Source organism: Lepisma saccharinum, chromosome 24, assembly GCF_977018435.1.
Source record: "Lepisma saccharinum chromosome 24, izLepSacc3.1, whole genome shotgun sequence".
Classification (NCBI taxonomy): domain Eukaryota; kingdom Metazoa; phylum Arthropoda; class Insecta; order Zygentoma; family Lepismatidae; genus Lepisma; species Lepisma saccharinum.
Genome location: NC_139252.1, coordinates 28,220,445 through 28,238,415, shown reverse-complemented (window position 1 = coordinate 28,238,415; position 17,971 = coordinate 28,220,445). Strand labels below are relative to the sequence as shown.

Sequence of the window (17,971 nt, the reverse complement as noted above, 5' to 3'; positions counted from 1 at the left end):
GGAAGGGGGCTCTCAAAATTCCAAAATTTCGGAAAAAATGGGTTCCCCAGCTCCCCCCAAGAAAAAAGTACATGACAGTGTCGACATGCACATGGAAATGATCGCTGACATGTAAGGAACACAAAAATATTTGCATTATTATCATATGACCAATGTAACATGAGTTGTGCCCGAAAAGGAATGGTTGGCACGCCACTGATTCAAGTTTCAAAATGCAGCAGTACCTTGAAATGACTTTAGCTCAGAGACTATTTGCCCTGGAGATATGAAAGATATACCGTTGTACGCAGAATGAATCACAGATTCGGACGATATTCGGCGTACATATGGAGGGGGAAAATCCCCTGAAAAATACTTTTTTAAAAAAAATGGGGTTTCTCCCCCCTGCCCCCACCCCCTCAAAAAAAAGGGTATGAAAAGTTCAAAATGCACATAGAAATTATCGCTGGCATGTAAGAAACAGAAAAATATTTGTATCATTGTCATATGACCAATGTAACGAGAGTTGTACCCCTCAAACGAAAGGCTTGTACGCCACTGTCTCAAGCTTTGGAATTGAGCGAAATGCAGAGTTACATTGAAATGACTATAGCTCAGAAACTAAATGCCCTAGAGATATGAACGATATACCGTTGTATGCAGAATGAATCACAGATTCAGACAATATATAATTTATGCACATTCGATGTACATATGGAGGGGGAAAGGGGGGAAATCCCCTGAAATTATTTTTTTAAAAAATGGGGTCCCCCCCCCCCCCAAAAAAAAGGATATCAAAATGTCAAAATGCACAAAATGCAAAATATGTTGGTGGTAGTACCTGTTGGTTTCAGTCACCAGATGCTGGAAGATTTCTTTGGAGAAAGTCAAGGAAAAAAGTCCGAGGAAGAGGATGAATCTTCAATGTGTCGAACCTTCAGTCCAGTCTGTCCTAGGAAGGGTTGGGGGTTGGGAGCAGTTCTACCAGTTCTGGAAGGGGGTTGCCAGTCGGATGGAGCAGGAGGAGGGGAAGGGGAAGGGGAACGTCTTTGTGACATATCATCAGAATCAGATTCTGATGATATATCAGAGGGAATGTCAAGCTCTTCTTCATCCCACTCGGAGTCTGTATCCATATCCTCCAGCTCATCACGGATTTCATCAGAACGGAGATCACCGGGGGCAGCCATGGTCGACTATAAGCCTTTTGGGGACACATCAGGCACAAACGACACTAGCACACTTTTCACACCACAAGAAAAACACGTAGATGACAAAAAAGTCTGTGGAAGTCTGTCACTTCACTCAAAAAATATCCTCGCACTTGGGCATAAAACGACACACACCTACGTACAACTTTCACGGACGAAAAGCTAGAACACAGTAAAAATGAGCGGCGATTCTTGCAGCTGCTTGAAATTCTATTTTTAGACAATGCAGGGTAACCTGTGTTGCAACTTGTGGAACACTTGTGCTCAAAAACAAAGGTTTCCTTCAGCGTGCCTCGAAAATTCCATTCTCACAACGCAGTTCAACAAGCAGTCTTCCCCCTACCCCCACCCCATGCTTGCGCTTGCATGAAAAAACTTTTATTTTGACATCGGATACTGATAAACAAGCTTCCTTCGAATGCAGTTACCAGGCGGGAGTGAAAAGCATTGCTTTAGAACAACAAAGCCCGTCTTCCTTTGTCGGCAAAAATTTTCCCTTGAAAAGAGACGCAAAAGAGAAGTCCCTTTTCCCGCTCTTTAACCTCCATTTTCATGAAGAAAAAAAGTGCAAGAAACATTTCTGTTAAATACATGTTTTAGGAACAATATATATAAAAAATATCAAAATTCTAGCCAAAAATAAAAAAGTTATAATGTAAAAACTACGACCTTGACACAGCGTCTCGATCGACACGCTTGGGACCGTGAGGGTTACATTTGGGTATCTTGACTGAGATGCTTGGGACCCAAAAGGTTAATCAAATCTTCAATTTCATTTATTGCATAAAACAATTTGTCACTAATGTTTGCTCGAGATTCAACAAGCCACACTTCAACATGTACCCTGACAAATCACATCTGACAACTAAGGGCAGATAAAAAGACACTCACAAATCATTGGCTAGTGGGAGTTCCAAGAACGAACACCTGCATGCAAAAGGCAGGTGAGCAATCCCGCGTTATTGAGGAGAGTGTGGAGGCTGTATATCAGCAAAGATAAACCTTACCTTACCTACAGCTGTCCCGGGATAGCTGCCTTTGAATTTTCCAAATAAAAGGTTGAAAAATGCAAATTATCCAAGTTTGAATTAATGAGAGTCCACTGTAAAATATTTTAAAACTTTGTCTTTTTAATCTAGTTCTAATGTATTAAAATTGAATGACGAAACCACTTACCTGATCCAAATGTTCATTAAAGGTATGCACACACTGCTTGCTGTTTAGCTCCCACACTTTTACTGTATGGTCAGAGCTGCCAGAGACGAAATGCTGATTATCTGGTGAAAATGCTACACTAAGCACCCATGATGCATGGCCTGAAAGTGTGCCTGCCACGTTGGCATGTTGCCTATTTGGAGGAAAAAAATATTAGGTAAATTACATTTATTTTGTCACATTTCTGCCTCTTTTGGTTAATTGTGATGATGTAGAGTGTCTACCAGTGAAGAATGACAAAACATTCAAGAAAAAGTCAAGTAATTATGTTTGTGGTCAAGAATTTTTGCTATTTTTTTTAGTTTACATTGTTATATACCTGTACTGGGATTTGATAAAATTGAATATTTGGAAATGTAAAATTGTATAAAGTTGTGGTTAAGATTTGTTAGCTTTATTTCTTAAGAATTACATTTGTATGTGTGAAGTTTTGTAAAAATATTAAATAAAGTACTGTGGCCATTCCCAATCCAGGATGTAGTGTAAAGCATTAATTTTTACATGTACAGTAAAATCTCGTTAATACAGACAATGATAAACAGGACTTTGCTTAATCCGTACAGGCAAAAGGGGAAAAAAAAGCAGAATGCTTTCGGAAGAAGCTGCATTGACACAGGAATACCCTTGTACTGCATTGTATGTACATTATTGCTTTACATTTTACTGTACTGTATAGTGTATTTAGGCCTATGCCCTTTAAATACATGATAATAAACATGTTTTGTTGCTATAAATGGAGTTTTAATGCCCTTTCTACTGTTCTTTTACATTATTTCAGTTAATCTGGACTTTCGTTAAACCGGTCAATTTATCCCCCTATTAGTCTGGATTAACGAGGTTTTACTGTATTAACTCTAAATCTCTTGTTAAAAGTATAGCTTTAGTTTTCATCTTAACCGGCCTTGTTGTAGGTTTTTTCTATTGAATATAATTATCCATTTTCTAAATTTCCAACTATAACTAAGTACGGGACGATTAAATAAATGGTAAGAAATATGAAAAAAAAAAAACGCCATGAAAAAGTCAAGAATTTTGCATCTGTTATTTTAGTAGACACCCTGTATGAAAATGCAGAACTCAAACCAGAACACTCAGTAGTCAGACACAGAGTTCACTGTTCAACTCACTTGGCCACCAGGTGACTACTACACAGTCAAACCCAGTGTTTTACAAAGGGGAAAAACACTTTTACAAAATGATGCAATACATGTTTGATTAGTGCCAGAAATTTGCATTACCAATTTTCAGTGTAAGTAACGGGTGTCCCACTAGCTTTCAAACCCGAAAAAAAAAAACGTGCTAATTTCCGAACAAACATACATAGGAAAATGAAATTCACAATACACGTACCTTGTTTCATGCTGAACACGAGGCAGTGTTGTACATAAAACGCACGTGTCAAAACAAAGACGGTAGGTGGTGCCAGGGGAAGTGGTGCGTGTGGGTTAGTGTGATGCGCGAGTCCCTGCATTGCAAGGATGGATCGGTACACCGTACCAGAACACATGTTCATTGTAAAGAAATATTGGATATCGGGATCATATCAGACCGTTCAACGTGAATTTGGATGCCGTAAAGGACCATTGAAGGTGGGAGTTTGGTGTGCAATTTCCCGACAGCGTATCATTGGACCCATCTTCTTTGAAGATAAAGTAAACACACAAGTTTACTTACACATCTTCAGTACATTTGTGAATCAGCTGGATGATGAATAACTGCGTCGCGGTTATTTCCAACAAGACGGAGCAATGTGCCATACTTCCAACATGTCCATGGCAGAAATTGAGTCCTTTTTTTGGTGACAGAATCATCTCCAAAGGATTGTGGCCGCCAAGATTTCCAGATTTGAACCTCCGGATTTCTTTTTATGGGGTTTCCTTAAAGGTTGTGTCTACAGAAACAAACCACGATCACTGCAAGAGTTGCAAAACAACATCGAGAATGCGATTAACGAGATCACACCGGAGACTCTACATCGGACTTTTCGCATTATGGAACGCCGTGTATAAACATGTCTGGACGTCCAGGGAAGACACTTGCAGCACCGGCTGTGATGATCATGTATTCAGCATGAAACAAGGTACGTGTATTGTGAATTTCATTTTCCTATGTATGTTTCTTCGGAAATTATAACGTTTTTTTTTCGGGTTTGAAAGCTAGTGGGACACCCTGTATATGAAATTTTTATTAATCGATAGGTTCCTGATACAAAATTTGACAGTACTATTAATCCACGGAATTCTGATCAGATTTAAAAGAGCCTCAATGTTTCATTCAGCTCCTTAATTAATGTATGGGCAATGTAATACATCTGACTACCATGCTAAAGGTCCCGGGTTCGATCCCCGGCTGGTTCAAATCCGGGAACTTTTCTAACGATGGAAGCGGCCCCAGCGCCCACCCAGCGTCGAATAACATGGGTACCTGGGGGAAACCCTGGGGGGTAAAGGCGGTCAGGGGCGTGATGCTGATCACATCACCCCCACTCACGAACGGATCAAGAAAGTGTGGGGCGTTACCCCCACACCCTCTATACGCCTTCATGGCGTGGTGCAATGCACAGGGGAGCACTTTTTTACCAATGTTTCTTATAGGTCTTGGTTTAGATAAAAGGGAAATATTTACCTAATTGCAAATTTATTTTACAAGAACAGAATTATGCAAGCAATATTACAGTTAATATATAAAAACAATGTAAAAACCAACATGTCATTATCAGCTGATATTGAGAAAGTTACAATTAATATTGATGCCAGCCAGTCCCTTTTCGTGGTACAAAAGAGACAAACAAATGCACTGATCGATGCGTGTGGGCATTACAAAGTTTCTGCATTCACGCTCTGACAAAGCCAGTGAAGATAGATGCCAGAACTTGCCTGAAATGAGTGCCACTAACCTGAGTGACCTGTCTGGGATAAAGTGGAGACTCGTGCAGGAAAAGTGGCATCCATGTCAACTTGATAGTTTACACAGCACCAAATCAGTGACAAATTGAATATTTCTTTGCAAATTTACGAGTATTGATGGATGGCTTCTCCAAAGGTGGAAACTAGACATGGGGTCAAAATTACTGTCCAAAATGAGCAATTTAAAAACTGTCTATCAATAAATTAACATTGTAAGTGAAGTGAATGTAAATATATATATGGTAAAACCTCATTATAGGATGCACGGTTTTAGAAGCGATATCGGGCGGAGCCACGAAGAGGGTGTGCGTGGCGAGCAGCCAATGGCAGGAGTGCAACGTTGTACAGTTAGGAAACTGCGGCGCGCGAGTTAAACGCCGTGTTATGTATTTTTCTTGCGCGCAAGAAGTTTTCATAAAACTCGCCAGTTTAAGGTTCATCATAAGATGGGGCACGACATTTTGAACCTGTCTGTCCAAGTCCCATGAATTTGCGTTGCCTACAACCGGAGTTATCGTTTCTCGAAGAAACACGGGTAACAACACGTCTCTTATCACACACACAATGACCCTTACGTTTGACTTCGGTGTTCCGTCCTTTGATCCTTTGCCACCGTGTTGACTCCGATGAGTTGTTGTGTCTTGGTAAAGCAATGGGTGTCAAATTCGGCTGAATATGCACAATGACCTTTCATTGTCTTGTGTGTTCAGAAACATTGCGAGTCTGGTTCAGTTTTGAGTTCAGCGTTTTCGTAACAAGGGCGGTGTAAGATAATTTTACTCGTACGGCATGAAGAACAGTTGTGAGAGGATTCAATACAGCCCTATTGATTTATTTATTTTACTTCGCATTTTCTGCCACTTTTGGCTAATTTACGAAGATGGGTATGAGTGATGATATGATGAAATTGATAAATGGACACTCACAAATATCGATGCCCAGGTCTGGATTCGAACCCGGGATCACTGGCATAGTACGCGATGTGCAATAACGCCCTTATGCTCGATAGTTGTGCAATAGTGTGTGTGTGTGTGTTGCGTGAGTGTTATTTAATAATGTCGCGCCGGCACCATTGTGGAGTGGTTAGCATATCGCTCTACGACGCCAGGAGTCCCAGGTTCGAATCCTGGCCTGGACAAGGATGTTTATGAATTTCCCTTCATCAATTTCATTATATCATCTCTCATTCCCATCTTCGCAATTAGCCAAAGTGACAGAAAAGCAAAGTAAAATAAAGCAAATCAAATCAAATTAATAATGTCGCTCTCGAAACCTAGTACGTACTATTAGTACATGCACCAAGAGTAAATACTCGTATTACGTTCACAAGACAGAAATCTTAGTTTTAAAGCTTATTCTTACTTCAAGGAATTGGCGTTCGCAAGACGTGCGTGGTGAAACAGTGTTTCTCAGAGTCGAGAACTTACGGCTAAAGCGTGTGGTGTATGTGTGCATACTGTGTTGCGCATTATAAAACAGGGTAAAGTATCTACCACAGAAAACGGCGAACCCCTATTCGAATGCCACAAAACAGAAACGAGAGCGATGATGATGATGACCTTGCAGTTCCTCTACAATAAATACGTACCTTCAAACTTCATTCAGGTACGAGTTTCTCTTATATGCTGCAGTGATATGATATAATCCTGTGTAGAATTCTTCACTATATATTTCATTGTACTCAAATATCACGTGCATGCATTATACTCATAAAAAGCTGAATATTGGACACAGCAAATTCTCTGTTTCCCTTCCGCTAGCAGTTGGTTTGGCAACAGCGCGACAGCACTGGCTGCGTATTGGCTGAACTCATGTTCCTTCTAAAAGCGTATGCCGTATAATTCTCACTAATGGGAGGGGATAAGTTGACCGGTTTAACGAAAGTCCGGATTAACTGAAATAACCTAAAAGAACAGTAGAAAGTGCATTAAAGCTCCGTTTATAGCAACAAAAGAGCATTTGTTAAGGGAATACGCCTAAATACACCATACAGTACAGTGCAAGGTCTGCGGGAAACAGAATTTCATCAGTGGTTGACTGCCTTTTATTTGGGAAGTTCTCTTCTTGACTTCTAGCCACATTTAAAACCTTACATTCTGCTTTTCTTTTGCCTTTTGCCTGTCCGGATTAAGCGAAGTCCAGCTTATTGGGGTCAGGATTAACGAGGTTTTTCTGTATATATATTATCTGGCATCTCACTTCTTCCTAGAGTCTGGCAAGCTAAGAACCAGCTTGGGGACCACCTTTATGGCAGTAACCTTCTGTTTTTGTTTACCTACGAAGAAACTTGCAGTCAAACAGCCCATTAGGTTTACTGCTGCCCCCCTCCCCCACCTGTTTGGGCACCAACAGGCAACCTTAGATTTCCTTCTCTTCCATCAGGAAAACACGATTTTGTCAAAATAACTGTTCTACACCGTGAATGGGGGCCAAGAGATAGTGTGGCTGGTGTATAGCCAGCCATGGAACACTTTTTTTTTTGGAACATAAAACTAATATTTTTGAATGGAGATAGACAGTGTTTTTATTATTGTACTGTATGTTTATTACTTTATACTAAAAAAAAACCAAGACTACTACACTGTAAACCAAAGTGCTTTCATAACGAAATTACTTTGTCAGTGCAGTAATAGTTACTGCTAGGTTAGGAAAATCTTCAACTCAACAATTCTGTGGTGTAACAGACAGCCCTTTTGAGGTTCATGGTCAGGATCAAACCAAGGACCTTTTACATTAAAGGAAAAAAAATGCTAATTACATCATCGGCTGAGTAGTTTTGCGGTATCTGCATTTTTTGTTGGGAATGAGTTGATGACATTATCATGTTCCGTGCATGTTAATGCGTCACGTTCCAAAGCAACATATCTGGATGTCAAGTGGTGGGAATTATCACCAACAATAAGTGTTTGCGAAAATCATTGGTTCTTCAACTGTGGTCTGCGGAAACCCTCCCAATGTTCCACAAAGGTTCGGTAAAATACTAAGACAAGAACATTTACTCTTTAATGATGCAAATTCCGAGCATTAAACTTTGAGTTAATTCTTGGAGGACCGCACGGGCAAGTGATCTTTGAAGGGGGTCCACAGTATAGGAAATTTCAAGAACCACTGATGTAGTGTACTCAAAATCACTTGTAAACCGAGTTAATGAAGTATCATTACCCCACTTACATAAAAATTTATGACACTCTACATACACACCTATTTAAAATACACATGTTTCAAACTACTCACACATCATAGATCTTCATATGACCATCATCAGATGCAGTCAACAAAAGTTGTGAATCTGGAGAAAAGCATAAGGAACGAATTGGCATCGCATGACCTGTAAGGAAATAAGATACCTATTGAGATATGCCTACTAAATATACTTCAGTAGCAAATATTAATAGCTAAATATTGCTGAGCAGATACCAGATATTGTTACACTTTTTCAGATTTTAAATTTCACGGATATGATGCCAGTTCACACTTTTTATTAATTTTGCACTGATGATATCCCACAATGTACGTATGATTCCACTTTCAATTCTCATCTGTGTGGGTGGAATGATGAAGTGTGTGTCAGAAAAGGGTATTAAGATGAAGCTACAGTTCTTTTTGAATTAGGGGTGTGTGAAATCCAGAAATGTCAGTACAAGGATTGGGGGGAAAAAATTCCACTTACTATGGGAAATGATTTCCTGATTTCTGGGATGCTGGACAACTGGAAAATTTCTTGGAAACGGCTGTGTTCATTCCAGAAATGTCAAAACAATCACTTTAGGAAGAGAGAGTGTGCCCAACTTAAGATTTTCACAGTGCTGGGAAATTACGAACACTGCCTTTACCAAATAGTTTAACCACTCTCTGTGAGGATGCACATTCTCCACACGATGCAAGGACATGTGCTGGGTATTACCCACAAGCAAAAGTACTTCTCAAGTCCAAACTGTAATTGTTTTAAAGCATGTAAATAACAATGAATTTAATTTTATTAAGTCTGCCTGCTTTTATTGTATTATGCAATTGATAAAGATGAGAAAAAAGAATGTGTCGAAATATACACTAAAGTACAGGGTTTTCCAATAGGAATTACATGATTTTGAAATGAACTGGCAACTATGATTCAAATGTTATAACTGTCACTAGTTGCCATTTGTGTTTAGAATACTGTGACAATTCATCATGGCTAAATACACGCTACAAGAACGTTTGGTTATTATTAAAAAAAAAATTATCTTCTCAGATGAAGCTCATTTCTGGTTAAGTGGATATGTTAACAAACAAAATTGTCTTTTTTGGTGTGAAAACAATCCACAAGAGATTCAACAGAAGCCCTTGCATTCGCAAAAGGTCACTGTATGGTGTGGTTTATGGCATGGTGGCATCATCGGACCATTTTTTTTTCAAAACGAGGTAGGAGATGCAGTTACAGTGACTGGTGAGCAGTACCGATTGATGTTAACAGATGCTTTGTGGCCAAATTTAGATGAAATTGATTTGGAGGACATGTTGTTCTAACAAGATGGTGCCACATGTCACACTGCTAATGCCACTATCGCCGTATTGCAAAAACAGTTTGGTGAAAGGATAATTTCAAGAAATGCAACTGTTAGTTGGCCTCCAAGAAGTTGTGATTTAACTCCTTTAGACTGCTTTGTAATGGTATAGGGACTGTTTTGCTCGCATGGACTGGGGCCCTTAATGCCTGTAGATAAACATAGGGGCACTGATGGATATTTGAAACTGTTGGTGACCATGTACACTCTTTCATGCAATTGGCACATCTAGAGGGAAATTACTATTTCCAGCAGAATAATTTGTCCTGCCATGGGGCTGGTATCATCTCAGAGTAGTTACAGGAGCATGACAGTGTAACACTGCTTCAGTGATCCCCCCATGTTCCACTGATCTTAATCCCACTGAGCATTTAAGTGTAGAACAAGCTGTTCAAGGACAGTCTCCTCCACCAGGAAAAATCTGTATGAACTGCAGGATGCTATCCAAAGATGGCACAGCGTTGATGATTTTTGATTCATTTTGTCCATTTTATGCATAGTAAGGCTAATTGGGACTGGGCCTACAGTTTAAAGTGGGATCTGAACCACTACGTGCCTCCACTAGGTATCGAACCTAGGACCTCTTGATTACAAGGTGAAGACATTACCACTACACCACTGGGAAGGCCCAATGGTGCAGCAGTGGTGTCTATACATTTTCATGGTACCGGCTATCTTACATACAATTCCTAATAAAATCCACTTTTTGGAATCAAATGGGGTAATCACACCACAAAGAATTGGAAGTTAGGCAATCTGAAAAATACTAATGATCAAGACTGTAGAATTATGTCGGAAAAGTCTCATGGATTGAATGATGCAAACATACGCAAGTGATTTATCTCGTAACTTCAGTGCTACAGTTACTAATGTTGAATACCTACTTAATGCATACTTACAGAACACTGAACTCGATTTTGAAAACTTTTAAAACTTTTAACTTGTGAGCAACTGGTAGAGACAAAAATTGCATACCTGGAGTCAACATACTGATAGTTTGGAAAACTGTAAAACACATATCCAGATAAAGAGATCCTGAATTTAAAACTATTGCCAATGCTGCTAATTTCTCTAACACGTTCACTGCCACCTAAAAATTGGGATACTTTTGTCAGGGGCCGAATAAGGCTGTTATGTAATTTTGCTTATTTTTTGTAGCATAAATTGTAAATTTGCAATTTTCATGTAAATTTTGCAATGACACACATGTGCGTCACCGGCATACAGTATGATCTTCTGTTACTCTGTGTCGCATGACATGCAAATGCATCATGTTTTATTCACATAGATAATTTTTATTTTCGCACAGCGTTCGATATTATCACAATACGAGCATGGTGGCAGTGGCCACTGAAATTAATAGAACAAAGAAAAAAAAACAGTTTCACGGATAAAGTGAGAACTAGTTTCTCCTCTTCTCCTAATTATGAATTCTCATGTTCCTCGTAATAACACAAATTATTACATTACAATGTAATAGTGTTATAATTAAACACATTTATTACATACACATATACATATTTATTGGAATTGATTTAAAATTTCTGGGTGCGTCAGCACTTAAGGCCATTTCGCACCCTTCTATGTATACGGGGAAATATACCCTTATCTAAAATTCTGACTGAGAACTTAAAAAAGGGGTGTAAATAGTCCTTTGGAAAGGTTAAAAGTCTGCTGGAGGTAAGCAAGATCGACACATTCAACAAGAATGTGTCGAATGCTTAAAACTACATTGCAAACACGACACAACGGAGGGTCCAGCCCTTGCAGCAGGTGACCATGTGTTAGACGGCTGTGTCCTAGACGCATGCGGGTAAGAATAACTTCTTCTCAACAAGAGGGACGGGACGAGGAACGTGGTGGGCTTAACAGCGTGAAGCTTGTTCCCCGTTTCTGCATCCCACTTGGCCTGCCAATTGGCAAGAAGGCAACAACGGAACACATTCTGCAGGTCGCTAGCTGGCAAAAGGTGGACGAGAACGTTGCCATCTGCATCAGCAGACTTGGCGGCAGCATCAGCTGCTTCGTTCCCCCTGAATGCCCACGTGGCTAGGGACCCAACAGAAGTGTACATCCGTGCTGGCAGATAAGGACACAAGCCGTCTGAATATGCGTTGCGCTACCGGATGCCGGGAATACGGCGAATCCAGAGACTGCAACACACTGGTCGAATCGCAGCACACAAGGACTTTCTTTAGCCCATTGACGTCTGCAAAGTCCAGTGCCTTTAGAATGGCTTACAACTCTGCCGTAAAGATGGAACAGGCAGGATGTAGTGAGAAACTTGAACTTTGAGAGTCTAGGACAAAGGTGCAACCAACTGATTCGACTGTCTTGGACCCATCCGTGTAAAACACATTAAAATTGGGGTGCTTCGCACGAAGTTCTAAAAACCGTTGCTGGTATACAACCACTGGTGTTTCTGCCTTTGGAAGGGCAGTCAGAGAGAAATCGATAGAAGGTGCAGGAAACTCCCAGGTCGGTAGAGGCGGAATGAGTGGAGAGATGCCAGGATGATCAATGACAACACAAAGTGCTGACAGGATCTCGTCTGCACGAACACCAAATGGTCTAGTGACACTAGGGTGGAGCCGATACCTTGCCAGCCTACTCTCGTCTGAGATGGTGTGAAATGAAGGATGTGAAGGCATCGAGCGAATATGGAGGAAGTAGTTCACTAAAAGCCACTGTCTTCGCAGAGACAGCGACGGCTCAGATGCCTCTACGTATAAACTGGCGACTGGACTGGTACGAAAGCCACCAGAGCACACACGTATACCAGCATGGTGGACGGTGTCTAGGATGTGAAATCTAGATGGGTGGGCAGAAAAATACACAACACATCCATAATCAAGCTTCGACCTGATGAGTGCACGGTACAGGTGAAGCAGTACCGTCCTAACAGCACCCCAAGAAGTATGAGATAAAACGTGTAAAAGGTTGAGAACTTGAAGACAAGAGAACTTTAACTGGCGAAGGTGAGGTAGCCATGTTAATTTCTTATCGAAAACGAGGAGGCCCAGGAAGCGGACCTCATTCACGAAGTGCAGGGGAGATTTTCCCATGTACAGGTCAGGATCTAAAATACATGTATGCTGACGACAAAAGTGGACACACACGGATTTCTCGGACGAGAAGGTGAAACCTGTTTGGGAGGACCACTCAACCAAACGGTTTATTGTCAGTTGGAGTTGACGAGAAGCCGATGCGAGATTCCGTGAGCGACAAAAGATCGTGAGGTCGTCTACATACAGAAGACCATGTACAGGGGCAACAATGCTTGCCATAACACTGTTCACTGCTATGGCAAACAGAGTCACACTAAGTACGCTGCCCTGCGGGACACCGTTCTCTTGTTCGTGAAGATCTGAAAAGGAGTTCCCAACACGTACATGGAAAAAACGATCAGATAAAAAGTTTTGAATAAAGTACGCCATATGGCCACGGACGCCCCAAGAATGGAGCTGCTTTATGATGCCAAAGTGCCACGTTGTGTCATATGCTTTTTGGAGGTCAAAGAAAACTGCAACTAAATGTTCCTTGTTGAGGAATGTGTCCTGAATGTGTGTTTCCAGCTGAACCAGATGGTCCAGTGTGGAACGGTTGGAGCGAAAAACCACATTGAAAATTACTTATCAAACAGTTTTCCTCCAAAAACCAGGTGAGACGCTTGTTGATCATGCATTCCATCAACTATACATATTTATTATATAACACAGTATAATATATTGAAATGGCTATATTAATGCATAGTTGGTTCAATACTTTGTTAGAATTTGATTTTGTTTATTTTACTTTGCTTTTCTGGCACGTTTGGCTAATCGCGAAGATGAGGATGAATGATGAAGAGACGCTCACAAACACCGATGCCAGAATTCGAACCTGGGACCCCTAGCGTCGTAGCGTGCTGTACTAACTACGGCGCCACGGAGGCAGGCAATACTTTGCTAGATATTGATGAAACATGACATAATCACATGTAAAACCAATGTTACATTTATAGGTTTGCTTGAGAAAGTCCAGTGATAAATTTCAAAAGTTCTCAGACATTCAATTCACTTGTGGTAAAAAAAAAAAAAAAAAAAAAAAATAAATAAATATTCAATGCAAGGTCCTGCATTCCTGGACATTCTAAACAACAGAATGCAGTGTTTTTTCTCTATTGGTACAGGAAATAAAATTGTAATGTTTCAGACTAGTAGGGATGTGCTGAAGCAGATTACAGATGTATGAAAATCGACAGAAATTGACATATCGGTAGGGGCATGCATATTTCGTTTTTGACGAAAAAACGAAATTTGAAAAAACACATTGTAGTGTTAATTTTTCATGTTTTTGAAAGGTGTGAGATGCATTTTGTGACCATGTTTTGTCACGAAATAATGCGAAATGAACTGCAAAAAGCGAAATGAACTTTTAAACACGAAATTTAGGGTTTATTCACGGACACGGCACCTTCTGAGGTCTGAATTATCCTGAGAGTTATGCAATTCCCGGAAAATTGATTAATTCTGCTGTTAATATTGGAGAAACAAAAATTGACTCCTTTACACAGAAATAAACTTAATACTCGGATAACTACATAAATGGGCTATTAGAAGTGAAATGTTAATTCTGTGGAATAAGTGTAGTTTTTAAATCAAATTTAGGATTATATTCATAATTTTAAAACCAAAATGTCTTTTTATATACCACTTTTGATCCAATTTTTCACCGCTATAACACCGATATTTTATTTTATTTACCGCTTTTGAACCCGAAATTGACTCAGTTTTTATACCCAAATTTTGCTTTCTTATTTACCAAAAATATGTGCCTCTACATATCGGCAAAAAATCTGATATTTAAACCGGTACAGGTAATACTAGAGTTTACCTTCTAATAAGTTTTATATTTTAATTTTGTAACATTTATTGAAAATTAGGTTACGATTCTTCATCATTTGAAGAGTTTATGTAAGTCTCATTCAGAGGATCAACCTATCTCAAAATGAGAAATAAAACAGTACATTTTTGAACCAACTTTTCCACATGATGAGGAGTGAGTATCCAAACCGGAAGCAAGTGGTGAGAAAATACTTGGGATACCTGCTGCATCAGTATTCAGTGTTGCTAGACAGATTTGCGATAAGAGAAGTTGGTTACTTCCAGAAGTGCTTCAAAAACTCGTGTTTCTGAAGTTGAATCTGGCAGCATTGAATTTACAACATAAAGAACAGGAATTCATTTTGCATTTCAAAGAACTGCTTGTGTACTAATGTTAAATCTCTTGAGAATCTATGTTCTTCTTAAAGGTTCACATAACGACTTTTGTTTAGATGCAAATGTATCTTTTGAGAAAATACATTGCATATGTATTACTATGATATGCAATAGAAATGTACATAGCAAATTTATTTTTGTCATGCTGAAAATAACATCCAATTTCTGTTGAATAATGTTATGTATCGTATTTGGTATCGGTTCCAAAAATTATCGGTGATTACATCGGCATCGGCAAATTTTCAGCTTCGTCACATCCCTACAGACTAGCAATGTTACCAAGAATAAAAAAAAGAAAATTTCTTTGTTGATAAAATGATGCCTTGATACATGAGGAAGAAACAAAAGGAACTATAATGCCATTTGATTCAACAATGATAAGAGAGAAGCGCTAAAGAGAAACGAAGCTAATTTTAATTTCAAACAATCATTCAGCAATGTGACATGAAAGAAAAGCCTGCTATGCAGTGCCGCTGATAGTCAAGCATTCAAAGAAGGAAATACGAATGATGCACTTGTGCTTCAAAGGCAAACTTACAATCCTGCATGAAGCATATATCAGGCTAAAATTTTTGGGCTCCCAATGAGAATCAAAGCTAGGACTGCTTGCACCAAAGGCGAGAGTGTTAAGCATTTGGCTATGCAGAAGCCCCAAGAAGAACAAAGATCGATAGAAATTATTCAGGGTGTGTAGAACCTATAGGTTCAGCGAAAACTTGATTATCAAATTAATTTATAGTTCACCAAGAGCTTAAACTTGATGCCAAACAGAAAGTTTCTCTTGTTTGATCATCCAGTGGTCACTTGCTTAAATATAACAAGTTTTAGTATATTTATTATCAGCTTGGCATTGTATAAGGTTATTAAAAAGGATAGTGCAAAACTAAGATAGATTTACTTATACGTGAAATGACATAGCATAACCATTAAACCGTGCGTCCAGTTCCTTGCGAGGCTGAGAGATCGAGAGAAGTGTGGCGGACGGCGCTAGCAGAGATGCCGACATTTTCGACCAGTAACATCCCGCTTAAGTGTACTCTCAAAAGCATTTTGCTTCACTCGGAATCGTTTGGAGGTTTCGAATGTGCAACACTGTATCAAGATTATGTTGCAGACTAAACCGTTCAAAGTCAATGATTTTCGTGAGCATTGTTTGCAATCTGAAAGCTCCAAGCTTGAGTTGTTCTTTCTTTCGCAACTACAGGTGGCCTGGACAGAGCTGTGAATGGAGTGAGGAACAGACCTTGAACCAAGAGCATGTTAATTTCATACTGTGTGAAAGAGTGTGGTTTTTGGTTACTTACCATGCTACTTCTTTGTGTAATTGCAGTGTGTGTGTGTTGTGTCTAAGTGATGCAATTGAATTGCCAGCCGCAAAGTTCACGTTCGAACAAAGAATTTTTATGTATGACACTTAGGTGTGTGATTATTATTTGTGGGAATCTTAAAAATAGAGTCTACCGAAATAACCCTCATAGTATTGACGAACTAAAAGACAATATAAGGGCAGAACTTGGAAGAAGAACTTTTGCATGTGAATCAAAATTTCATCAAACGATGCCAGGAATGTGTGAATGCAGGTGGACATCATTTTGAACAACTCTTATAACACAGGTTAGTGCTCGTTTTGCAATATTAATATAAATACCTGCATGCTAAAGATATGTCCATGAAAATAAGTGGGATGTTACTGGTTGAAAATGTCAGCATCTCCGCTAGCGTAGCCCGCCACACCTCTCCCGATCTCTCAGCCTTGCTACTGCTCGAAAATGTTGACATCTCCGCTAGCGCTGCCCGCCACACTTTTCTCGATCTCTCAGCCTCACAAGGAACTGGACGCACTGTATATCAGTCTCAGGAATCGTCTCCAGTATATTTATGCATTTTATCGAAAAGACAGCACTTAGCCTCATAAACAGGGAAATTAAGTTTTACGGCAGATACGTAGATGATATCCTTGTTATTGGTGAGGAGGAGGAAGTAGAGAAACTATTCGTAAACTTAAGGGAACAAGAAGAAAGAATAAAATTTACTAAAGAGGAGATGGAAGACCGTAAGATTAGTTTCTTAGACCTGGCAATTAGTTTAGAAGGAAAGACAATTCATACAGGGGTACATCATAAGGCATTATCGGGAGATCTATACATCAACAAAGAATCGGCCCATGCCAACAGAACAAAGAAAAACGATTTCAAAACTTCTTTTTGCGAGCTCACAGATTATGTAACAACCAAGCAGATTTGCGTAAAGAGATAGAATGGGTAATGAAAATAGGAAAGAGGAACAGATACAGAGAAGAGGAGTTAAAAGGGAATTTAGGTAAAGCTAAGGTCACACACGGGAAAGAATTAGAAAGGAATAAAAGGAAGAAAGACAGAAAAGGAAAAGAAGAAGAAGTTAGAGACGAGGAGGGGAATATAAATATATAGGCATTCCATACTTTCCCGGAATATCAGAGAAAATTGAGAGACTTGTAAGAGGGTATGGTATAAGGTGTGCGATGCGAGCTCAAAAAACTTTGGAAAAGCATTTCACCGGTAAATAAGAAAGATGGAAAAGAGGAAGAAATAAATGAGGGAGGGATGAAGGGGGTGTATGGAATAGTTTGCCAATGCGGGAAGGAATATGTGGGTCAAACAGGAAGAAGCATGAATGTTCGGTGGGGAGAGGATGACAAAGATATAAGGGAGGGGATTCCCAAGATGGGGCTCTCCGAACATATCCTTGACAAAGGCCACGTTATCGCCAAACGGAAAATGCTTAGGGAAGAGGAAAAACCTATAAGAAGGAAGGTATATGAAGGGTCGTATATTTGTAAGAGAAGAGGGAATAAATTAAACAGAGACGATGGGAAT

At 39.6% G+C, this 17,971-nt stretch overlaps 1 protein-coding gene across 1 annotated transcript in view; it reads right to left on the bottom strand.

Annotated features, from left to right (window-relative positions):
- Window positions 1–17,971, bottom strand: part of LOC145978354 (uncharacterized) — a 60,865-nt gene that overhangs the window by 14,074 nt on the left and 28,820 nt on the right. The window contains exons 6-7 of the mRNA XM_083110951.1: window positions 8,546–8,639; window positions 2,367–2,538 (exon numbers count right to left, since the gene is read on the bottom strand). Coding sequence (XP_082967077.1) covers window positions 2,367–2,538; window positions 8,546–8,639 — 266 coding nt within the window. The remainder of the gene's footprint in view (window positions 1–2,366; window positions 2,539–8,545; window positions 8,640–17,971) is intronic.